The sequence below is a fragment of the Phyllostomus hastatus genome, unplaced genomic scaffold (assembly GCF_019186645.2).
Source record: "Phyllostomus hastatus isolate PE091 unplaced genomic scaffold, TTU_PhHast_1.1 phas_scaffold_78, whole genome shotgun sequence".
Taxonomy (NCBI): Eukaryota; Metazoa; Chordata; class Mammalia; order Chiroptera; family Phyllostomidae; genus Phyllostomus; species Phyllostomus hastatus.
This window is the reverse complement of record NW_025334041.1, coordinates 94,039,264-94,065,496: the sequence shown is the minus strand read 5'-3', so window position 1 is coordinate 94,065,496 and position 26,233 is coordinate 94,039,264. Positions and strand designations below refer to the sequence as shown.

The 26,233-nt window shown below is 38.5% G+C and overlaps 1 protein-coding gene across 4 annotated transcripts in view; it reads right to left on the bottom strand.

The window, feature by feature from the left end:
* Positions 1-649: 649 nt before the first annotated feature.
* Positions 650-26,233, bottom strand: part of PUS10 (pseudouridine synthase 10) — a 67,210-nt gene continuing 41,626 nt past the window's right edge. For 2 of the 4 annotated variants that reach the window (XM_045828527.1, XM_045828528.1), the window contains exons 9-18: positions 24,601-24,665; positions 23,140-23,225; positions 21,958-22,083; positions 14,286-14,342; positions 13,365-13,441; positions 13,216-13,271; positions 12,069-12,186; positions 7,773-7,915; positions 4,251-4,350; positions 651-2,413 (exon numbers count right to left, since the gene is read on the bottom strand). In XM_045828527.1, the coding sequence (XP_045684483.1) occupies positions 2,375-2,413; positions 4,251-4,350; positions 7,773-7,915; positions 12,069-12,186; positions 13,216-13,271; positions 13,365-13,441; positions 14,286-14,342; positions 21,958-22,083; positions 23,140-23,225; positions 24,601-24,665 (867 nt within the window). In that variant the 3' untranslated portion in view covers positions 651-2,374. Of the gene's footprint in view, positions 2,414-4,250; positions 4,351-7,772; positions 7,916-12,068; positions 12,187-13,215; positions 13,272-13,364; positions 13,442-14,285; positions 14,343-21,957; positions 22,084-23,139; positions 23,226-24,600; positions 24,666-26,233 lie in introns of all 4 variants that reach the window. The other 2 variants (XM_045828529.1, XM_045828525.1) reach the window with 2 other exon arrangements.

Sequence of the window (26,233 nt, the reverse complement as noted above, 5' to 3'; positions counted from 1 at the left end):
AGATTAGTTCCTGATCTTGATGATCACTGTGTTACACTGTGGTGAATGAAGTAGAACATTGATCTTGTCTGTAGGAATTACATACTAATGTATTCAGGGTGATAAGCCATCACTGGCTCAATAGTTCAGGGAAGAAAGTTTCTTTGCACTTTTCTTGCAAAACTTGAAATTACTTCAAAATGAAAAAACATAAAAGTAGTATTTTTCATAATAAAGGCACCACTTAAGAAAAATTAATTCAGAAAAGCTTATATCAAAGTTCATTCTCTTATGTGGACTTAAAAATCAAAAAATAAAGCTCCAAAAGAAAATATCTACCTAAGTAAGATGTTTTTCTCTTTGGAAATGGAAATTTAACTAATAACTTAATTCTACATAATTTGAAAATGCAACCAGTTATCTTATTTAGGAATTTTTCATTTTCCCAGCTTCTATTTATTTATTTTTACTTTTCCAGGTATTTAGAGTTGGTATTTTTACTAAACTAAACCACAGACTATATTTGGGGCAGAAATGTTAAGCAGTACAAATGACCCTTTCTCTAAGTATTATTTAAAAGATTTAATTTAAAGCAATAAGAGATCACAAAACTAATTTTAAAATGTTTTTATATAGGCAAAACAAACTATAATACTTTGATCACTTAATGAGTTCTGCGTAAACAAAGATCTACGTTAATTTGTGGCTCATAATCCTATGAACACTTGGAACAAGTACTTAAAACTAAAGTTTACTCTTTTCTTGAAATTTTGCATAACCACAGGGATAGAAATTTAAGAGGTAGAAGTCTTCTAATTTAAGCTGGCTATGGAGGTTCTTAAATCTCTTTTGTAGCAAAATTTCCCCAGAAACCAAGAGACATGCACACAAAAGTTCTTACCTTTTTATCAAAAGTTAATTTTTATTATCTTTCTCATTTTATGGCATTGAAAATAGTGAAAAAAATTGCTATTATTCACATAATGAAATTTCATGTCAAAACATTTTCCTGATTTCTGTAGTGAATAATACATCTTAGTATCTATGAATTGTGTTTAATGTAGAGAGGGAAACTGAGCAATCCAATACTATCCAAGTCACACATGTTGTAAAATAAGCTCAGACAGTTGGATCAGGCTGACAGAAATTACACTTAAGTGTGAAATTTTAATGAGACTCCTTTCTGAAAGTTTTCTCTTAATGACTCAGCCATTTTCTTCAGATTTTGCTTATTTAATGTTTTTCCTCTTCATTGTACCAATTGATTAACTTACTAACAAATGTTAATCATATGAGATCATATGAAATACACTTGGGCTATTTTGGGGTAAGCTCCTTGATTTGGCATCTAAATTACAAAAGTCAATTCTCATGGTTACGTGCATGTAAATGACATCCTCAACTGCTGCCTTCATACACTATGTGCTCAATAGTAAGGCTTATTAGAAAGGACCTACAGACCAGGAAACTTTAAGTTCTAGTCTTAGATAGGAAAGCAACTAACAATTTTAGCTAAATCATTTAACTTCTGTTCTTTGGTTTTCATATTTATAAAGTGGTGATGATGATATCCTATTTACCTGATGAGGATGTTTGAGGTTAGATAATATATTGAAGCACTCTGGAATAATATCAGCTTACCTTCATTTGGCAATTTCAGTTTTTCAAAATCTTATCCCTGGCATTGAAGTTATTGAAGGCACTTGTGTCTCCTTATTTAAAAGCTTTTTTAAAGTCTCTTACCATGGTAAGCCTTGATTCCTAAGGTTTTACTTTCCTTTCCCAGGAAAGGTATTGACCATTTTAGATTGTCAAAATAGTAACTTGAAGTCATTAGCATTTGTGATAAATCACACCAAAAGTACCTCTACTGGTAATAGCTTGCTAGAAGCTTACTGGGAAAAACATTAATGGTGTCAGATTTGCATTTGATATCTTATTATAAGATACTGTGCTGCATAAATATAGGTATAGCTTATTAAATCATTTAAAAAATTTAGAACATGATTTTAAAGGTGGTATTTCTCTTGTGAAAGGAAGTTTTGCTGGAAGAAATTACAGCTTCTTAAGATTATCAGAGAATGCATCCTGTTTGTGTACCTCTCTAAATGAAAATTAAGATAGAGAATGGTTTCATTATTCATAGTTTTGGATCATGGAGGTTGGAGAGGGAACAAGAAAAATCATTAAGACATCCTTAGAACAATGTAACACACAATATACACATACTGTATGTGGATCCTGAGATGTTACAAGTTTAAAAATAAATAGATCAACATGATCCAAATAGTTTCCAAGATACCGTTATAGTGCGTAAACAGCTGTTTTACAGTGTATGCTGAATGGACGTCCACATCGTGCCGTGAAAACCCTACTCTGCTTCCAAATTTGAGAGCTAGTCATCCAGAGCAGGGGGCCAGTCAACATCTACAGACTAAAGGGAAGAAAACAAGTCATTAAAACATATTGCTGTTCTAGGAAGCACTTGCTGATAATGCTGTATAAATTTAATACTCCTAATATTACTATAACAGAAGAAATCACATTTAAAGAAAAGAGCCAATGAATACAATTTAACATCCTAAACCCAATTCTAGGCCTTGGGATTCTTGGATCTGCAGTCTGTTGCTGAATTTATTAAGTATTTGGTTACTCAGCTGGTTATTAATTGTGCCTTTTGACTGATAAGAGACTAGAGTACACTTATAATTTTTTTAATTAGCAAAAGTAGCTAAGTTAAAAGTGAACATTCAGTTGGCAATACCAACTTTCCCTCTGAAATCTCAGCAACTTTTATTCTTCTGATCCTTTTCCTTTTCCCATATTTCTACTCGCCCTGGTCTAGTTCTTCTAAAACAAAACCAAATGAAATTACAGTACCAGACTATTTTGTGCCACATTCCAGGGATTAGAAGTATTAAATTGCACCTCATCTTAACTACCCTGGAGGGCCTAATTTAGGAGAAAGTTTTTTTAAAATCCGCTGTACTGTGTTGTTTTTGGGATGTAAAGTTAAAAACTTGGATTTTTAAGTTGATCAGTGAGTCACCTCACATACCAGATTCATAAAAATTTTATTACAAAAGCCCAAGTAAGTACTGCATGTGTACATGTGTACCTTTCACAAATCCCAAGAAAATATTTTTGTACTATTTCAGAATACAGCCATATACCCAACACCCATATAAGGTAATGGGTGGTTTCTCAAGCCTGAAAACTAAACCTTTCTGATCATAATCAGCATGTGTCGCACACAGGGGAGGGCAGGCATGCTATAAGGTTCAAAAGGCTCTACAAGCGATTCTAATGGATAATCAGAGCTGAGAAACACTGGCCTGTAACTCTGACATTCCTAAACTGTTCTACAGAGTAAAGTAAAGAAGACAAGTGCAACTGAGGTTTTCTTTAACAGAAAAGTGTCTTCGTCCAAATGATACTCTCTTTGAGGAGGCCACCTGCAACCCTGAAAATGCTATCACCAGCTGAGTGGAGTATGATCTAATCTGAAAGCTCTCAAGAGAACTGTCGGTGAGGTGATAATGCTCCAGTGATCTCTGGACTACCATAGCTGCTTTTACCCTAGGCAACTATACTCACTTCTTTTTATAACGGGTACAAGTTCCAAGTACAAAATGTTAGCCTCTCCCAAAACTGGAGGGGTGGGGGTGGGCAGGGACTCTATTCCTAATGGGAGCACAACTCGGGACTCAATACCTGCAGATGCTCAAATGAGAAAACTACTTATGGAGAACTTCCGGAAAGATCCATTCTGTCCATTCCAATTACTTGCAAAGTTAACCTTGTTCCAATTCAGATTATGAGAGTGGAGAATTTGGACCACATTCTAGGGGTCCACAGAACTGCTTTCATTAATAACCACTGGCTCATTGCATTCCCTACCTGTCTTGAACATACATTTCTGAGTAGGCTGCCTTAAATTCTTTGTAAGACAAAATTAGTATGGGAATGAAGTACAGAATCAAAGGACATAGGAAGGGCACTTACAACTTCATTTCCATGCTTGTTTTAAGGGTTTAGATCTTACGACATGTGTAAAGAACAGTAAGTTAGCTACATATTTGCAAGAATCATAAATAAGACCTTTTTTTTAAGATATAAAAATTCCAAGATAGACCCTCCCTGCATTATAATGCTATTATAAGATTCTCACCATTTTTGAACACCTCTTAAGGTGAGTAGTACTATTTGACTTAATGCCAAAGAAGCATACTTTTGAATTCAAGGTGCAAACGGACAATAAAATGGTTTACCTCAACATCCAGCTCAAGAATGTCTGCAGTCACATCCATCAGAGAGCCAATGTTCGGCTTGGTTCTCCCAAAGTCTCCATGTACAAACTCTTTAATGTAGCTGGAGTTTGTTTAAGGAAAAATAACATAGCCATGCAGTACCAATTGTTTGGTGAGATTTGATAGGTGAAAGAGAAATAACAAAAGTAGAAATGTTACAAAAGAGAGGTTATTTCTGAGCTGTGACTTGTGACATACGTCTTAGAAAATAAGCTACAGCAAGCTGGTTTTTACCAGCCTGGCAGCCAACACCAGGACCCAGGACTTGTGTTGACATTACATCAAACTTACCAAGAATCATCATTTTCTTTTTTCTTTAGCTCACCTCCAAGTGCCAAGGATTGGGTATGGATTTTCAAAATAAACTGTAGAGAAATGCTATATTTACTGGGTTGGTCAAAAAGTTCATTTGGTTTTTTCCATAAGATGGCTCTTAGTAGCACTTCCTTGTTTTTAACTTAATTTGTGACAGCTGACATATCAGTATGCATTTAAAAAAAATTGGTGAATTTTTGTGCAACCATTTTAATTTTGAATGTGGAAGATCTGCAACATTTTTGGCATATTATGCTTTATTATTTCAAGAAAGGTAAAAATTTGACTGAAACACACACAAAAAGATTTTTGCAGTATATGGAAATGGTGCTGTGACTGATCGAACATGTCAATAGTGGTTTGCGAAGTTTTGTGCTCAAGATTTCTCTCTGAGTGATGTTCCACAGGTCGGTAGACCAGTTAAAGTTGATAGCGATCCAATCGAGACATTAATTGAGAACAATCAATGTTCTACCACACAAGAGATAGTCGACATACTCAATATATAAATCAATAAAGTTACTGGTGAAAATGAAAAATGTGTCTTTTATTTATGGGAAAAAAACTAAACAGACTTTTTGGCCAACCTAATGCATATATTATAAATATATATTATATAATATATATTTTTTAATCTCAGCTATTTTTTCTTTGCCACAACTTCCATTTTGACATCTTTCTAGTCCTGTTTTTCAATAATAGCAGCCAGTATCTGCCAGGTGATAGGTTTCCAGTCCTACTGAGTGACCTCAGTGATGGCTTTCCTTGTAATATGACCCAGTGACACATGGCAATAGGATGAGAGGGACAATAAGACAATTTCGTCTGAAGAAGGCCCTTCAGAAGGATTATTAGAGGACCTAAGTTCTAGTTGTTCAGGAAACATGGTTAGCAAGAGAATTAACTAAATTCTCTCTCCTTTTCAAAGGGGCAACCTCGTGTTTTGCTCATAGGTCTTCAAATTTTGAAGTCAATGACTAATCCTGGAATCACTTATCAAAAAGATTATGTGAACATTCCTTACACAGGACTCTACTACAGCCTGGACAATCTTTATCTGAAAGGTGTTTTTGCCAACATTCAGTAAAAGTTCATTCACCATTATATTGTGGTCTGTTAACCAGCACTTAGTATAAAAATGTAATACAGCCCTGGTTGGTGTGGCTCAGTAGATTGAGCAACCAGCCTGTGAACCAAAAGGTCGCTGGTTCAATTCCCAGTCAGAGCACATGCCAGGGCTGTGGGCTGAGGGCGTGTAAAAGGCAACCAACTGATATTTTTCTTGCACATCAATGTTTCTCCCCCTCTCCTCCCTCTCTTCCCCTCTCTCTGAAAATAAATAAAATCTAGAAAAAAATTTAATATAACTTGAATAGGAAAAATGTTCTCAGATGATGAATTAAAAAATACCATAATATTCTGATATATCCTTACTTTCTGAAAGTTTATTCACTCTATTTTCACCAAATGTTTTGATTCAGGCATAAGACATGTAATTATCTAGTAACTGTCTTCTTTACTAAACTCATAATTACTTAACAACAACTATCATTCTTTCTTTTTCACTTTCTTTAGATAATGCTACTTCTGAGTGGCAATGATGAGGGGAGATGACGAAAAAGCCCCCCCAAAACCAACTATAAGGTCCAGAATGGTTCTTAATCATACCAAGAGGGATGAGTGTAAGTGAAATGAACTAGTTCAGCGTACTGAGCAATACATGTGAAAAATTCACATACTTCTGTGTATAACCACATAGTATCTAAAGCTTTCCCCAACAGTCTTTCTTGACTAATGCCTTAAGTTACATGTGTTGTATACATGGCTGGTTGTAAAAATATTTTAATGAGATTGAAAAGATAATAGCTTCTCCAAAATACCACTGCATTTCTCGCTAGTATACCAGAACTAAAGCTGGGATAAGGTAAAAAGAATTTTTTTTTAAAAATCTGTAATTTCTTTGAAATCCCATTCTCATTCCATCTATAATAGGCAGATTGCTTCAAATAACAAAGATACAAAGACCTGTACACTGCAGCCTAAGTAAACCATCCCTTATTCCAAGTGGTAAAAATTTAGGAGATTTTAGAAGTTACCTATACCTGTTTCCAAGGGGTGGGGGGAATCCTGGTCACTCCTGGGGTGGGACAACGGCGACAGAGAGGTGAGGAGGTTGGTGGGGAAGGGGAGGCAGACTAATTACATATGGTAAGAATGCTCTCTGATGATTAAAACTTGGCATGTTTTCCTCTTATATCCATAAGTATATCATTAGTTTTATACTAGTTAGAAGGCATTTTATCACTTCATGCTATTGGTTCACAAAAAATATGAAACCAAGAAACAAATAAAAACTAGAGGCAACTTTAAAAAGCAAAATGAAGCTAAGATGACAACAGCTCTCTAAGACGACAGCTCTAATATTTTTTAACCAGCAACTGAGACTTGATACAAAACCGTGCAAGGCAGAGTGAGTAGGTTATCAACAAGTGATCAGCCTTGGCCTATTTTCTCGGTATGGACCAGGGGCCAAAAAAGATCATTATATAAAAGTAGGGCCACTCCTACCTGCTATCAGTGTTTAATCATCTGGGGCAAATGCTCAGAAAAGTTGAAAGGACCCAACTGTGGTAATGAATATGTGATTGGTAAAATGTAAACAGACAGTTCTGGCCAGGTTGCCCAGTTGGTTGCAGCGTCATCTGTATACCAAAAGGTTGTGGGTTCAATTCCCAGTCAGGGCACATACGGGAAGCAACTGATAGATGTTTTTCACACCAATGTTTCTCTCCTTTCCTCTCTAAAATCAAGAAAAACAACAACAAAATATCTTCAAGTGAGGATTTTAAAAAACTGTGTAAAGACAGCAAATGAATTGATCAGAAGTGTCTCCTGAGTACTTACTATGGATTCGGCATTGTATAAGACACTAAATATTTTAAAGATCACATTGAACTGACTGCTGCCTCATGGTTTAAAATGTCATTTTGAAAAATACAAATTTAATGGGGAAAAAACCACTCAAGCCCCTCGCCACAAATATTCTCCAACTTAATCCTTTCCCTACTACCCTCCTAGATCAAGTTGAACCTATTTTTTTTAGGGCAGCATGAACTCCTCCAAAAGGGTTCTGGTTGGATTCCTGCCATGTGGAAGCTGAAAGGATACGTTCCAGCCTGCGTCTTCAGGTAGAGGCGGAAATGGTGCTCATCCTCATAGCGTGTCTCCATGGAGTGAATGATACGAGCTCGTACAGCCAGGGGCCGCCGGTGAAGGACCCGGAGAGGTGTTTTCTGGTCAATCTTTAAGTCCTAGAGGAGGATACGACACACAACTAGAAAGTCTACTTTGCTGCCCACTGCAAAGCTCGTCTTGGCACCTCCTCTGTCAGCTGTGGCTCACCACAGATGTTTTCTTTCGAGAACCTGACCCTCTGTCGCTGTCAGGGTAGAAACTAGTACCCTAAGGTTCACACTCTGTGGGGCTGCTCATAACCTAGCCCGTAATTACTTACTTTCTGGGCCCCAGCACACACCATTAAAAAAGGCTTTGAGGGAAATGTTCTCCAAAGTCTCCTTTGCTCTAATATTTAACAAATTGATTAGGACCCTGGAGTGCTATCCCGCTCTTTGCTTTCACAGCTCTTCTAAAAGACGTGTTCTTACCAGTTTTTTTTTTTTTCTAACCCAACGAAATAAGCTAGTAGTGGGGATTTCGGGCAGCAGTCAGTGGGGCATCGGTGGCATCACCTGTGTGTACAGGCAGTGCGCATGTTTTAAGGAGAATCATATACCTACTCACAGGGTTATTTTCTGGTTACATGAAAGGATGTATCTGGAAAATTAGCAGTTGCATCATAGCTTTAGGGTAGTATTTTCATATAATAATTACAAGTAAGCATGTGCAATAAACCAGGACCTTTCAATATTTGTTATCCCCATTCAAGTTACTTAAGAATAATAATACTGCATGTCTTTTTATAATTCAGAGTTTTTTAGGGGTTTGGGTTTGTTTTTCTCACAGTCAGAGATTTCCTTTTATGTCATAAGATATAAATTAAGAAATAGAGGTTAGTGTTGTACAAGGCAAACTAATTTCAAGTTTTAAAAATAGATATTGGGTATAACCAAAAATGTATGTTCCTAAGAACTTTAAATGCTCTGCAATTCTTGTTGGAACAACTCCTTTCTAATTTACATGATCAGTGAGCGCCTGAAGCCGTATTAAGAAAGATTTCTGTCTGGCCTTCCCTCTACCAAGTTCTCTACCGAGAGAGAAAGAACAAGTTCTGACAACAACGCACTTGAAATGCTGTGACTGCTTTTTATCAGAGCGGTGAGTCAATGGCCACTCCTAACTCACAGGGGGTTTTTGCTATTCTAATTTTTATTTTTTCCAGTTACAGCTGACACTGAATATTATGTTAGTGTCAGGTGTACAGCACAGTGTTCAGACATTTATACAACTTATGAACTGACCCCCCCAATAAGTCTACTACCCACTTGGCACCACACATAGTTATTACGATGTTACTGACCATATTCCCCACGCTGTAGTTCACATCCCCATGACTAACTCATGGGCTTTATGATTCCATGAGTCCTCAATTTTAATAGCACTTTGTTCTGATGAGATTAACTCTTTCATAAGGTTTTCTCTGGCCAATAAGAGCAAAAGGAGAAGGCTGAACTTTTAAGGAACCTGTAGAGATAAGGCCTCTGCTTCCGACTACAGAAACAGCTGACTTTAAATGGGTGGCTGCCCAAGGAGTGCCCCTCTCCCGTTTCCTTTACGTCCAGTCACTCCCACAACTTCGGCCCATGAGCCAGTCGAAGGAAGCACTAACTGAGCTGGCAGACCCACCACTGCTTCTAAATAACACTCAGGGCAGCACACTCGCATGTGTCTTTTTTGGTCTGATTGATTTTAGCAGGCAAAAAGAAACCAATTCATCTACTCTGACATTGTACTCTGACGTTCCCATACTGCTGGATTTTCAGAAACACATATAAACACACATGGATGATTGTTTTCCCCTTGGAAGTAGGTTGTCCTTAAAAGAGAGGAGACGAGTAGTAAATTTGAAGTGACTTCAAAGAATGGGGACATATAATATATATTATATATATATTTATATACTTATATATAACATATATATATATTTTACCAATGGGAATATTTGAAAACTGTTTTAACCTTTATACTTAAAAAAATTATCAGAAGCCAAGCAGTGTCTAGTCTCACCAGTCCAGTTCACTTGGGATGTGAACCATTAAAATAAACCCTTTTAGTACTTAGGCTGTACCTGTAAAACTCATCTTTCAGTACTGTTTCTGAATTAGCACTACAGCTACCCTCGAACTCTGAATCTATTTTTTAAATGAGTTTATTTTCCCCAAAGCATTCTGAATGACTTGTACATATGTGATAAAATAGAGGTTTAAAAATTTGTTTTGCAATCTTAAAAATATCTATCTACAGTATAACTATGATCCTAAAGGCCCTAGATAATAGGGCCCAAAGCCAAAAGGCCTTAGACACAGAATCATAGAGCCTGAGAATAGGAGGGCCACAGGGGGTGCTCACAGGGGTGTCCAACCCACAGCCTGTGAGCCGCATGCGGCCCAGGATGGCTATGAGTGTGGCCCAATACAAAATTGTAAATTTACTGAAAACCTTTTCTTTGCTCATCAGCTTTCATTAGTATTTGTGTATTTACTGCGTGGCCCAAGACAACTCTTCTTCCAGTGTGGCCCAGAGATGCCAAAAGGCTGGACATCCCTGCTAGTCCATCCCTTGTTTTATGGATGAACTTCTAGAAGCAGGTGTATGTTTTTACCAAACCACTTCCACTCTAAATGTTATTCTGCACTTCACTTTTTCCTCATAATGCCACGGGTGTTCCTGCAAGGCACAGATGTAGACCCACCTTTATCTTCGTTCTATTTCAGGTTTTTTAAACAGTTGTATCATATCACAACTTGTACTACCATTTCCTCATTAAAGGAAATTCATTTTGTTTACAGTCCACTGAATGTATGCAACCAGCCTTCTCCTCTGCTCCAACCAATAGATGTTATTGATCTCAGAGAAAGTGATGGTTTTATTGTTTCTTTGATATGGAGGTAGAACACCTTTTCAAATAAATGATCTTGGCCATCTGAAGTTGCTCTTTTTTCAGCTGTTTGTTCATATCCTTTGTCTATTTTTCTCTACTGGGTGTTTATACTTTTCAAAAGTATAAATCCTATTTCTGGTATCTTTTGCCAACTTGTTTTCTACATAGCCACATATACGTGCACACACACACACCTGTGTGTATGTGGTTAAGTCACAATGTATCATCCTCTACACTTACAGCTTGTTCTTTTTCTCTCACCATTTGTCAGGAACATTTTAAACTTTGTCAATAAATATTCATCTACCACATAATTTCTAACAACAGCCTGGTGATAGTAGTCCATCATACAGATGAACCGTAAGATTCAACCAATTCCCACTGGTCGGTCATCCTGATTATTACAAAATATTTCCCACTTAAACAATGTTCTGATAACTATATATGGACATCTTTGTGCCCATTTATGCTCATTCCTTGCATTTGAAAATAAATTATAGGAAAAGATAGAGGCATGTGGGAAGAAATATTCAAACAGGCAGACCCTCTATAATGATATGCTCATGTGCGGGAAAACCTAGCATGTGCCAAGAAAATTTGTGCTCTACACATTATCCTGTTTTATTCATCTATAACATGTTTTATGTATTGACTTAATCTTAGCATCAACTCTATTAGATAAGTCCTGTTTTTCATTTCTTTTGTATAGAGGGCCAAATACAAAAGTGGCATTGCCGAGTATTTTCTATGTGTCAGGTACTGTTGTAAGTGATTTATGTGACTAAACTCATTTAATTCTTCTAATTTTATAGATGGAGAAATTGAAGAGGCTAAGTCACTTGTCCAAAGTCACATAATTAAGACATACAGGTGCAGGAGCCATACCCTAGCCATCTGTCCTCAGAGGCAGACTCTCAGTCACTAGCAACACTGCCTCTCAGATGGCCCTGACTAAAGCAGCTCAGTTGATTGGGCATCGTCCCGCAAAGCAAAAGGTCGCCAGTTCTATTTCCAGTCAGGGCACATGCCTGGGTTGCAGCTTCAGTCTCAGTTGGGACCCGGTCAGGGCACATAGGAGAGACAACTGACTGATGTTTCTCTCCCTCTCTTTCTCCTGCCTTTCTCCTCTGTCTAAAAATAAATAAATAAAATCTTAAAAAGACTGCCTCTCAAACTGGGTAGATGAATTGCCCACCCATTCAACTAGTAAATGGCAGAGGCAGGATTTAAAAACAGGTCTCATGGTCCTCAATACCCATGTTCTATGATTTACTGGTAATAAACCAGGCAACAAAGGACTCTTTCACAGGCAGTGGAAAAAACAAACAATTAGGGTATGTAACTACCTTTATGTCATTTAGGAATTCAATGTCTTTCTTCTGTATTGCTTTATCTGTCCATATTAAGGCACTATAGGTCTTGGTCTTTTCTTCTTCACCTTCTTTCATATGTCCTATTGCTTCTCTAAACAAAAACAATAAAACAAAGTTTGTCTGAATATATAAAATACACACAAGCCTTGCCCCCGATTTCCCTTTCTTTCAAAATGGCTCTATTGAGGTATAGTTCACATATAATTCCCCTCCTGTTTTAACTATACACTCCAGTGACTTTTAGTATGCTTGCAGAGTTGTGCAGCTACTACCACCATCTCATTTTAGAATACTGTCTTCGCCCCGAAGAGAAACTCCATACCCTTTACAGTCACTTCCCACCCCCATTTCCCTGGCCCTTGGCAAGCATTAATTGAGTCTGTCTCTGCAGATTCCCCTACTCTGGACATGCCATGTAACATGGAATCATACAATATGTGGTGTTTGGTGTCTGACTTCTTTTACTGCATAATGTTTCCAAGGTTCGTCATATTGGAGTATGTATTAGTACTTCATTCCTTTATTTTTCCTTCATCCCTTTGTATTACCGAATAGTATTCCATCGCATTGTGGATATACCACATTTTGTTTATCCATGGACTTTTTTTGCTATTATAAATCACACTACCATAAACATCCATGTAGATTTTTGTGTAGATGTACATTTTCATTTATCTTGGGTATATATCTAGAAGTAGAATTGCTGGGTCATATGTTAACCCTTGGAGAGGCCTCCAAACTCTTTTCCAAACTGGCCGCACTTACAATCCAACAGCAATTTAGGAAGACTACAATCTTCCCACTTTCTTGCCAACATTTGCTATTTTCCACCTTTTTGATTATAGCTATCATAGTGAGTGTGAAGTAAGACTTGTGATTTTCATTTGCATTTCACTAATTATTAATGGTATTGAGAATTTTCAAATGTATTCATTGGTTTATTCATATATCCTCTTTGGAGACATGTCCATTTAACCATCTCCCTATTATTAATTGGTTGTTCCCTTATAATTGAGTTGTAAGAGTTCTTGATATATTCTGGATATAATTCCCTTATCAGATACATGATCTACAACTGACACTTCCCTTTTGAAATTATCTCCAGTGAGCCTACCCTTACCTTGTGACAAGCTGCAAGTCACGGACTTGGATTTTGTTAGACGACTTATTAATTTTCTGTAGTAGCAGAAAAAGAAAAACAATTAGCAACTCTCAGTCAGTTACAGAGCTGCAGAAACAGGATGATTTCCATGTCATGAAGTGGTTTACCTGCTGAAGTTCCTTAATTTCTTGTGAAGTGAAATGTACTCTATGAGGATTCACCAGCTCAATTGCAAAGGGCCTTCCTGGCAGCACACACCCCGCCGTGAAACAGAAACGTGTTGATGGAGTTAACATTCGGGCTAATGCAAGAGGGTTAGGAGGTGTGAAAAAACGAGTTGAGCTCTAGAGGACTGAAAGTTTAGCTACATCTGGGGGAGGGAAGCATGTGTGAAAAGAATCAAGGGACTTTCTGGGGTGGCTAGACCCCAGCACAGGCAATATGTGAAAGTGACTGTTTTCCCAAAGGTCCAGGAACAAGCCTGTGTTAATTACAAAGTAAAATCTAAACAACCGCTAATTGACTTGGTTACTCTAGTGAAATGTTGTCACATGCAGTGATGCCAAGGTGTAGCAAGTTGAAATCCATCCTCCTAGCCCAATCCACTAGTGAAACAGAAGAGCTGTGATTCTATGAGAGGAGGGGACTATAAATCTCAATAGCTCAGGATTAACTCTCATTTTTCTTGTAAGGCAACAGTGTAAAATGAGAGAAATGAGGGCTAAAAGAGCAAATCACTTTTTTAAAATGAAGATGTGCATTTTAAAAACTGTACTGGTCCTGCTGAAATGTTATTAAATGGAACAGTTAATAATCAGACTTTTGGAAAATATCAGGTACCTCCTCGTTAATGCACGTAAGTCCCTTGTAACCTACAGGCATGCAATAAAAATGGCCTCTGAAGAAATGAGCCCTATAAAACATAACAATCATGTAATTTATAGAGGTAGCTCCATAGTCCACAAAGCTTTCTCACTTGGAGAGAAGCTCTGAGCTCTGCCTGCTTTGGTTTTGAGGAAGTGACTAGAGTCTGAAAGGATGACAATCTGAGAGTTAGTTCTGGTCGAGTGATGCTGTTGCAACCTTACCATTTCCTAATGTTCTCACATCAACATCTTCTCTTCCAGAGGATGAAAAATTAAAACCTTTGGAAAGCAGATAATGAAAAAGAATCAGAGAAATAACAGTTCTTAGACTTTCATTCCCTTCCTTTGATAGAAACCTAATTTGTCTTAAACAATTTACAGGAGAATCCCAAAGGATAGTCATCATCCCACCTCTAATTCCAATCTCTCCTAAAAACAGCACTAATCATAATAAACACCATTCACTGAACAGTTACTTTATGCCAGGCACTGAGTTAAAATTTTTCATACTTTATTTCATTTAATTCTACCTGGTGATATTTTTTTGGGGGGGGCAGGGGTGGTTTAAAAACAGCTTCTGAAAGGTTAAGAACTTTGTCAAGGTCACAAGATTAAATGGCAGAGCTACGTGTTTCTAATGTCAAGGCCAGACCTTAACTATCATCCCACCATCCCATGAAAAAGCCACAGCAGAGCTCAGGTTGGAGGAAGGCCCCACACCACCCTGGCCACAAGCTTATTGTGAAAAATCTATTTACTTTCTTCTTTTTCCTTAAAACAAAACAAAAATATTTATTTGAGAATTAAACTCTATGAAAAGAAAAGGAAGAGGAAAATGTTTGACACTAAAACCAAATTCATTATATAAGCAAACCTAAGCTGGACCCATGACAAAACTAGTGCTCATTCTAACATAGAAGGGTCATCACAGACCCTTCTATGATGGGTCTGCAAATATTGGAATGGCAAGTGGTTTAAAAGAAAAGGAGGGGTGTCACATGACAACTTTCTTAGATACAGAACTGACTGATGAATTCATTATCATCATCATCACTATAGCCAACATTACCAAGACAAGCATTATTCTAAATACTTCATACATCTTAACAATCTGAGATAGGTACTATCATTAGTTACGTCCCCTTTACTTATAAAGAAGGCAAGACAGAGACAAGATAAGTAACTTAAGTTAGTTATCTAAGAGCTTATCACTGACAAGTGGTATGGTCAGTATTTGAACCAGGTAGTCTGGTTCCAGAGTTTCTTTCTGTCTTTTTTTTTTATTAATTACATTTTATTGGTTATGCTCTTACAGTTGTCCTGATTTTTTCTCCTTTGCCACTCTCCACCCAGCAACCCCCACTCCCTCAGGCAATCCCCCCACCATTGTTCATGTCCACGGTTCATGCATTTAAGTTCTTTGGCTACTCCATTCCTACACTGTACTTTATATCCCATGGCTGTTCTGTAACCGCCTATTTGCACTTCTTAATCCCCTCACCTCTTCACCCATTCCCCCAGTCTTTTCCTACCTGGCAACCATCAAAACACCCTCTGTATCCACGATTCTGTCTCTATTTGTCTTGTTTGCATAGTTTGTTTCTTTAGACTCAATTGTTTATAGATTTGTATTTTTTGCCACTTTATTGTTCATAGTTTTGATTTTATTTTTCTTAAATAAGTCCCTTTAACACTTCATATAATAATGGTTTGGTGGTGATAAAACTCCTTTAGTTTTTTCTTGTCTGGGAAGCTCTTTATCTGCCCTTCAATTCTAAATGATAGCTTTGCTATATAGAGCAATCTTGACTACATGCCCCTGCTTTTCATGGCTTTGAATATTTCTTGCCAATCCCTTCTAGCCTGCAAAGTTTTTTTTCTAAGAAATCAGCTGACAGTCTGATGAGAACCACTCTGTAGGCAACCAACTGCTTTTCCCTTCCTGCTTTTAAGATTCTCTATCTGTAACCTTTGGCATTTTCATTATGATGTGTCTTAGAGTGGGCCTCTTTGCATCTATCTTGTTTGGGACTCTGTGGTTCCTGGACTTAAATGACTCTTTACTTCACCAAATTAGGAAAGTTTACTTTCATTATTTTCTCAAATAGATTTCCAATTCCTTGCTCTATCTCTTCTCCTTCTGGCACCCATATGATGTGAATGTTGTACCTCTTGAAAATGTCCCAGAGGCTGCTTATCCTATCCTCATTTTTTGGATTCTTTTCTCTTCTTGTTCTGCATGGTTGTTTTTTGCTTCCTTGTGTTCCAAATCATTGATTTGGTTCTTGGCTTCATCCATTCTATTGTTGTTTCCCTGTGAGTTGTTCTTTATTTCAATTAGTGTATCCTTTGTTTCTGACTGGATCCTTTTTATGCTGCTGAGGTCCTCACTAAGTTCCTTGAGCATCCTTATACCCAATATTTTAACCTCTGCATCTAAGAGATTGCTTATCTCCATTTCATTTAGCTCTTTTTCTAGTTTTGATCCATTCTTTCATCTGGGTCATGTTTCTTTGTCTCCTCATTTTGGCAGCCTCCCTGTGTTTGTTTCTATGTATTAGGTAGAGCTACCTTGGCTCTGTGTCTTGGTAGCATGGTCTAATGTAGTGGGAGTCCTGTAGGGTCCAGTAGCACAGCATCCCCTATAACCCAAGGGTTATTCAAGGGTGCTGGGTACTCAAGGGCGCTGGGTGCGCCCTTTGTGTGGGCTGAGTACACCCTACTCTTGTAGTTGAGCCTTCATTGCTGTTGACAGATCAATGGGAGGGATTTACCCAGGCCAGTCAGCTGCAAGGATTGGCTGTGATAACTGTCCTCCACAGAGGATCAACTGTGCAGGGGCAGTGTGGTGCTGCTCCAACATGGTCTTGTAGCTGTCCACTGGGTGTGCTGGCTCTGGGATTTACTGGGTGGTGCAGGCCAAGGACAGCACCTACCTGTTTTGCCCAGGGACACCCTGACTGAGCTATAAAGCAATTTGAGATGGCTGCTACTTGTGCTGGGCTTAGAGATTCCCAGGCAAAGCCAGGTTGTGAATCTAGGCTGGCTGCTGCTAGTGCCAGGGTGAGGGGCTCACTGAGGCTTGCTGTTACTTGAGAGGATTTAGGAAGTTGTGAAGCCTGAGTCCAGATCAGCCATTCACAGGGAAAAGCAGCTTTGGTGGGCCTGCAAATTTGGAGGGGCAGAGTCTCTCAGGATCTTCAAGGCAGGTTAAACAGTTTTAGCCAGGCTGATGTAGTCTCAGATATGGTACTAGCTTGCCAGCTCTGTGGGGGGAGGGTTTCAAAAAGGGACAATGGCCTCTGCTCACCGTGATGCCAGACATTTCAGTTCCTCTAAGTGTGCCCCTGGTGCCTTTAAAGCTGCTACCATAGTGTTGGAGCTCAGAGGGAGCAAGTCTGAATAGGTGAGTCCCTGTGAGTTCTTTAAGGGGAACTGCCTGGGGATCCGTCAGTTTCTTCCACCAACTCAATCCCCTCTGGGTTTTGCAGCCAAAGTTGTGGGGACTTATATTTCTGGCACTGGGACCCTGCACTGGGGAGCCAGGTGTTGGGCTGGAACTCCTCATTCACTAGCTATCCCTCTCACATTTTTGTCCACCACACATGGGTGAGGGACCAGACCATTCCATGTCTGCGCCCCTCCTACAAGTCTGAATGGGTGTGGTTTCTTTAATTCTGTAGTTGTCAGAATTCCATTCAACTTGATTTCTGACTGTTCTTTTTTATTTGTTTAAGATTTTATTGATCTATTTTTAGATAGAGGGGAAAGGAGGGAGAAACAGAGGGAGAGAAACATCAATGCGTGGTTGCCTCTCCTACACCGCACACTGGGGAACCTGGCTCACAACCCAGGCATGTGCTCTGACTGGTAATCAAATCTATTGTCCTTTGGTTCACAGGCCAGTGCTCAGTCCACTGAGCCACCCCAGGAAGAGCATGCTTTCTGATAGTTCTGAGTGATGGCTGTTCTATATTTTAGTTGTAATTTTGGTATGTTATGTGAAGAGGCAAGTCATGTCTGCCTATGCTGCCATCTTGACCAGAAGGCCCCTCAGAGTTTCTTAACCACCATTCATATTGCACTACCATAAAGAAGCCAAAAATGCTCCGACTTATGCCCACAGGGAAAGCAAAAGCAGCCTTCTTGGACCAAGGATTTGGATTTTGGGGAGGCTGGTCAGTCTTCCCAAGACTGGTACTCTAGAGTGGTACTCTAAGAGTGGTAGAGTTTAAGGTGTCTGAAAATAGATCTTGAAGGCTAGAACTCAGGCTCACACCCTGATTTTTTCATTTAGGAGCAAATATTTACAGGATGTGTATGCAAGAGACATCATGCCGATGATGTGAAGACAAAGGCAAACAAGAAGTGTATAGTTCTTATCCTCACAGAGCTTACTATTTCTGTAGGGACATAGACTACAACATAATGGGTAGGGCCAGGGCAGGAAAAGTATAGGAACATTCCTGCACTTTAGAGCACAACTGCAATACAAGCGATGGGGTTTGTATTTATTCCCCAATAGTCCAGCCACTGTGGAAAGCACAAGATTAAAAAGAACAAGACTGGTGGGAAAGGTAGAAGGTGGGTGAATACCATGTTGATGGCCATTTTTCTCCCAGGAAAGATTCTAAACACCGAGTTCCCATGTAGATTTTAGAAAAAGACTAAAGGCTTTAAAAGTCCTATGACAACTATACTCAAGACTAGCCCTCCTTTATAGGAAACAGGTTCCAAACTGTAGTGTGTCACACACTGCCACAGTAAAGTGGCTCCTTTCTGCCCCACAGGGCTCAAAACTGTGGGTCTCACACAGAGATGCAACTCAGGACTGGCTAATCAATAGACATTCAAGGTAGGTCTAGAATTTGAGCTGCTAGTTACGCTCTTAAGTCTGAGTGAACTGTGCTGTGTTATTCCTAAGGGCTGGCCAAGTGGGCAGCCATGAAGGGCACAAGGTCAGGTTCTTCTCCAGATGGAGAATGTAGGCAGGGAGTAGGATTCTATGGCCCAATAAGTCCCAAAGAACCCTCCATTCCAATGTTTAGACGTCCAAACATTTAGAAAAACGTTTCACATTTTGACCCTACACTGAGAAATACTTTGTGGGGCAAACTTGAAGAGTTTATTTGTATATAATCATGAATAACAGTGGACAAAGAAGGGAAAAGGAGCCATTGCCATTTAGGAGACACAAGTTTAAACTTAGTTTGGTTTAAAACTTGGTTGAGTTTTCTGAACCCTGTGAGTTCTTTGAGCCTTCTGCTCAAAGAAACAGATGTCTCAAAGCAAATATAGAACCAAAGGTAAGAATGATCCACAACTATACAGGTAGTTTGGCTAGTCTGCAGGGCCTCACACCCATGGGCAAGCAATGGGACTAAAAGATGGACAGAGACCAGATGATGAAAGCCTTAGACAATCAAGTTCAGTAGTTTGGACTTTATCCTGTATCTAGTCACTGACCAGCTTTCAGCAGAGAATTGACAAATATTTATGAATTGACAAATATCAGTTCAGCAGAGAATTGATAAATATTCAGTGAGTGTTGTAATGAATGTATCAGGGGAAAATTTTCTTAGACATGTTGATTTTGACAATGTGTCAAAATTTATTACTCATTAACCAGGGAATTAGCAAGTACATAATGTGAATGAAGTGAATGAAAAACAAGTCTGTATCTTCCATTTAGGGGAAGGAACCTTTCTGTAAGTAGCTAGGCTGCTTCATGCAATACTGGTGTATTTTCATTGAGCTGTGACACTTAGAGGTACAATGTTCAAAACCATCTTCCCTGGGTTGTCAGATAGGAACCACACAAATAACAAGCAATTTACCTGAGAAACATTTAATCTGGTATTTCAAACAACAAAGTGTTATCCCAAGAAGAAGCCAGTGTGCACAGAGGCCCAGAGGTCTCCTGCTTTTTCTTCTCTTTTTTAAAAAATATTTTATTGCATTCTTTTTAAAAAATATTTTATTCATTTTTAGAGAGAGGGGAAGGGAGGAAGGAAGGGAGGGAGAGAAACATTGATGGGTTGCATGCTGCCTCTTGCATGCCCCCACTGGCGACCTTGTGGTTCATAGGCTGCTGCTCAATCCACTGAGTACGCCAGTCAGAGCTCTCCTTTTTCTTAAGCAGCTCTCAATAAATTTCCTCAGCACATAACTATATGTGTTAAGCACACAGCTTTGTTTCTTTTCAGTTTGGGGACAATTTTCCCCCTCAGATGGAAAATGATAATGAACTACGTTCCAGAAAGATAGCAAGGGTGAAACATACAGCTGTTTCAGAAGCCCCCAGTAGGCCTATCCATCATAGGGGCTTCCTTGGAACCCAAATAGTCAGAACTGAAAGGTTCTTGAGTCTTCTTACAGAAAGGGAGTAAGGTGGCCCCAAAGAGAGTTTTGAAAGAGACTTTTAGGCCAAAGCTTTATTTTCACTTATTCATAACTTGGGTAAGTCTTATAAAATAACCAAATTAAGTAGATAAAAGCTCATGGCAATAGCCCAGAGTCTACTGCTAAGATTTTGTAAAAAACTAGGTTGCTAGGTCAATTTCTTCTTTATTCAGTAAACAATTCTTAAAGACCCTTAGAAAGAGGGCCACTGTGCCCTGACCTGCATGGCTCAGTTGGTTGAACATCATCCTGCAAAGCAAAAGGTCACCTGTCCCAGTCAGGAAACATGCTGAGTTGTGGCCCAGTTCCTAGTTGAGGGGTGCGTGAGAGGCAACCAATCAACAGATGTTTCTCTCCCTCTCTTTCTACCTCCCTTCCCTTTTCTCTAAAAATAAAATAAAATTTTTATTAAAAAAAAAAGAGGGCCAAGGACAGCCACATCTCTCATCTCAGTCACCTGCTACCTACTCCTACAGCAAGCCTGTCTTAAGGTTTTTCAGAGAAGGAAGGATGTCTAGTTGATCCCTCAAAAAAAGGTATTCTACTTATTCTAGGAAACCCATTTCAAAAGTGATTTATTTATTCACTGCCTACAGTTTTTCCTGAAATACAACATGATTTCCTGTGGTTGAAATACTAACCCCTTTCCTTTAGCTTAATCCTAGGTGAAATCATGCGGCTTTATGCTGCCTTTGACCTAACAGGCCAATTGAGACAAAGAAAACACAAACCTGACGGGATCCGACTGATCCCACAAACCTAGGCTCATTAATATCTATGAAATTAAAACACAACACAACTCCCAGTAAGTCTTTGTAAAATGGTAGCTGTTGGTTTCTTTTCTCTGGGCTTCAAACTTCATCCGAGGGCATTTTATTGGCCATGATGGAAGCCAGACATTTGCCAAGCACTAAATGTGCAAGCTGTACTTTAATTTCCTCATATTCCCTAAAAAGAGGTCAAGGCAGAGGTGTCCCAAGGGCAGAGCTTAAGTGCATTCATTTAAAGTAGTTTTGATTGTTCTGAATTTCCCCAGGAAAGAGCAATCATTTTTTTGGTAAGATTTTGTTTATTTATGTTTAGAGAGAAGGGAAGGTAGAGAGAAAGAAAGGGACAGAAACATCAATGTGTGGTTGCCTTTTGCACGCCCCCTACTGGGGACCTGAACCACAACCCAGGATGTGCCCTGACTGGGAATCAAACCAGCGACCCTTTGGTTCATAAGCCGGCACTCAATCCACTGAGCCACACCAGCCAGGACAGACAATCATTTTGAAAAAGGAAAGAAATCCTTGTACACCTTGGCTCAAATCCAGTCGAGGTCAGAGAAGCTCAAACACAGCAATCCCATGTTTGTTGTTTATGGGAAAGTGCCAGGCAAGGGGCCCAGACTTGGTGGCAGTTTACAAAATGCAGAAATCTTCCCTGCCACCTCCAACAAATCTATTCATTAATGACAATGCATTTAAAACATGAATAATTTAACACTCACTCTCTGCTTTGAATACTGTCAAAAGATGATCTGAAATTAATTCTTCCACTGAAGATTCCAGCTTCCTTTCTCCATCAATTATCCAAGGAGTTTGTGGTAGATTCCTGGAGTATTTATTATACCTCCCTGCCAGAGACATATAAGGTAGGCTGGATGAAATGATATAACACAATGGGATAAAAAGAAAAGCAACTACTAATTACTGAGTGCCAATATCCTATGACATTAAACAAGGCTTAGCTTTCAACTGACTTATGGATCTAATCTGGGGAGCCAACACATAGACATATACATAACTATGTGATAATATTTAAGGTAACAATAGAAGAGATAACTAAAGATGATATGAATCATTAAATGAGTTCTAAAGGAATCCTCAATATATTTATTAATCTGACTGGATGACTGAACAAGTCATAATACTACAGAGCACACCAAGGATAATGTTTTTAAAAAGAGCAACTACTGCTTTTATACCTGCTTAATAATACTTTCAATATAACAGTCATCAGTGATAATGTATTCCAAAGAGTTCAAATACAGAAGATTTTGAAGTTTTTGCAATTTAAAAGAAAACACTCTAACAGAATATGACTAATTGCTTTATGAATAAAGCCACCCTAAGGAAGCTAGCTTTCATTACCCTATTTCATTCAACAGTCAAAACTAAAGATAAATTTCATTTCAGCTATTACTATAAAACAGCTATAGCTTTCAAAACAAAACTGTCCGCTAGATAACCCCTTGGGAAAGTCAATACAACAGTTTTTTTTTTTCAGGCAGAAGCCAGTGTTTAGTCATTTTGCAGATAATAAAATTATGTTTTCAAGTTTGCTTTCATGTTATATAAAAAAAATTCTCTCTAAGGCTGTGTTTCTCCTGATGTGTTTTGGGTCTCAACATCTACCCATATTTCCATTTGGCCATCTCTGATGAAAACTATTAAAACCTAGGAAGTGTCACTTCCCTTTGGCATGGCATTTTAAATAACAGATCTCCTGAGTGACCATTAAGAATGTCACACAATCTAAAATAAGCCTGGCTATCAGTTCTAGTTCTGAAAGAGGTAACTAACCGGAACCTAATAACAACAATAAGAAGGAAAGAGAGGAGGAGTCAGTTGAGTTTTTCAGAAAGGAGGTAAGTTGACAGGGTAAGTATATTGTCGACTAAAAATTTTACCAGCCACAAAAACAGCACCATGAGCGCATTCAATTTCAAGAACAGTGCATACAGTCTTTGGTGAGTTTGGAGGACAAGGAAACTGCCTGCAAAAACAAAATAAATTTTACAGCTACTATGTTCCAGACATGATATTGAACCACATAACTGCAATGAATCAGCACTGTCCGAGACCCAGGGCCTGAGTCTCTTGAAGACTAAGCATCTCCCTAACTTTGAGGTTAGGAACCAGACTGCCTTTTAGGCCTCTAGAGAACTGCTTGTAGGGAGACACTAAGTAAATCAGGACCTGATTTACTACTGCCTTTCATTCCCAGGCGGCCTCATGTTCCCAAATAATAATTTCCAGTAACCTTGAGACTTTGGAGAAAAATTTGCATATATGAAGTAGAAGCCTCTCCAGGTTCTTTAGACATTTTGCTGTCCATGAACACTGCTTACAAAAACCCTCAATCATCAGGTTATGCTGGTATGCGGTGAGGCTGATCACATATGTGAGCCCCACTTGAAGGGAGGATACTTCACCATTTATCTCTCGTTTTTCCTTCTCGTTTCAACTATGACCTTGGGAATCAGACCAAACAGCCAAAAAACAGTAGAATGTGGCAGACCCTGACCTTTTAGCTAAGAAACTTCAACTTATGACAGAGAGGAGCAATGCATGGCTTTATTCTCTGTCTACCATCTGGGAACTTCCAAAGCCACGGACTATAAATGACTAGATGTAGGCTTAAGGCACAATGCTTGGCTTGAAAATCGCATACAGTTTCCCAAGATATCTCAACAAAGAAATCACTTAGGATCTTAGGAACTATTGCTTGTAGACAATAAGTGTCTTTGCTTTCTAAAATTTAATAAAAATATTTCCATTCTGAGGCTCATTTTTAGTCAGTAAAATATACAGAACCTTCTTCATAATGGCATTATTTGAAATTTATTCAAGGATATTCAAGGATATTCTAGAAGGATAACTATGATAATATTTTATTAAATAAAACAAACATACTGAGAATTAAAATATAAGGCTTATTGTATTTCAACATAGTTTAACAAGTGGGGAACTCCTGAGCCTTTTCTTCCCTCTTCTGGTGATGGAGAACACTGCAAAATGCAGAATTTCGACTGCAGAGTCAGGAAACCCGGCTCTAAATTCACTACTCTCTGTCACCCAGTTGAAATCTTAAGCAAGTCAACTCCCACTTTTAACCACAATATCCTCTTCTAAAAGGTAAATAAGTTGGATTCATTCATAAATTCAAATTTACTTGCCAAACATTTATTGACTACCACTGCATGCCAGGCACTGAGCCAGGGGTGGAGGATATAATGATGATGAAGGCACAATCGTGGTCCCTGAAACACATCCAGTCTCGTCTTCGAGATAGATAATCCAGACTATCACCGATATTCCCTTTATTCTAAAATTCCACAATTCTTCCTTGTTTCTATACTTCTACTTACTTGAGGAAATCCTCTTCTTTTATCTTATTCAAAGCTTTCACAACTGCCATTCTAGTGAATACTGACTATATAGGGTAAAATGAAAAGAAAAGACATGTTATCACCTAGACAAGAAAACAACACAGGTGAAACAAAGAACATGGTTGGAGAAATTACAGTGTTATTTTAAACCATACTTAAAAGGCAGTAATACTTAATAGCATCAAGAAAATAAGTAAAGCCTAAGTGTTCATACCATCAGTTGTGCATTTGGCCTCCTCCCCTCAAAATGTGGCATTTTTCAAACATAAAAATGATGACATTGTAAGAAATGTGCTTTGAATAGCTTTTCCCAGACCTTGAGAGGAATTTAGATCAATTCATCTGTCTTTTCTTCTCCACATCCCCTCAGGGGCCACAGTATGTAATTCAGGAGTTGGCTGTAGGGGTAAAAGGTAAACAGAGCCAACCAGCCTACCTGGCCTCTAGCAACTCAACATCACTCAACAGCCACAAAGGAAACAAACCCACTACAGTGAATAGACGAGAATCTACAACAAATGTCCCAGTTAGGGGTTTTTAAATAGGAAAAAGCCAAATTCATGCATATACACATGGTTTGCTATGATAAATCACAATTACTTCTTCTGTTATGAGAAATTGCATTTGGCTGAAAAGGGGCACAATGAAGATATCTCAACAGTTTATCATCAAGGCAATGATTTTCTAAACCATATTCCAGGGAACCCCAAGGTATTGTAGGGTTAGAACTGAAAATTAAATGCTTGTTTGTTCAGATAGGAAATATTAGGCCTGAAAGAATCTCAAAAGGTCATTCAATTGACTCTGAGTGGTAAGGAGGGAAAACTACAGTTAAGACTATACAATGCCCACTGGCCAAATGGTGTGGTGTCTATGATGCTTTGGCAAAAATTCCCTTATCCTATGATTTGATGCTGGTGCATGTACACTTACTGAAAGATAACAAAAAATAAACCTAGATCTTCAATATGAATATGGTTTATAGTCATTAGGACAGAGCTTCTCAAATGGTATGGCAAAGCAGTGAGCATCAATTCCTGTAGTTTGTAAGGGCTGAGGAACAGGGCTTGGGACAATGGTCTACTGCTTCCAAATTAGAGCAACTTCATCTGTGAACCTCAGGGTGCTGAACAAACATGGTAACGTTTATGAGACAAGCAGGAAAGCACTGCTTTGGGCTTGGTTTGCATTTCTAATTATTTCTTCATAGGGCATTCAGCAAGTGTTACAACACCTCCTCCCCACCCCCTAACCAATTCTAAAAGGCCCTGCAAGTAGTCAAAGCATGAGGAAGACCAAATGAAGTATCTTTGACAATCAACTTAACATTCTTTTTAACAACCAGAACAGTGAAATGGATGTCAATAATTTAGGAATGCCTGAGCCTGCACAAAAGCAGCTAAATCACTGGGACGTGAAAGCTTGCCAATCATGCCATGCCACTCTATCTAACTGAAGCTAACCGTGAATGCCAACTAATCTGCTCATTAACATAAAGACCAGCTCACATCAGACAGTAAAGGGGAGTTTTAATAATATGCCCCTTTTGCAAATGTAGCATAAAATTCTTGTTATTATTTCTAACTATAAAAAAATAATAAAATAATTGTTA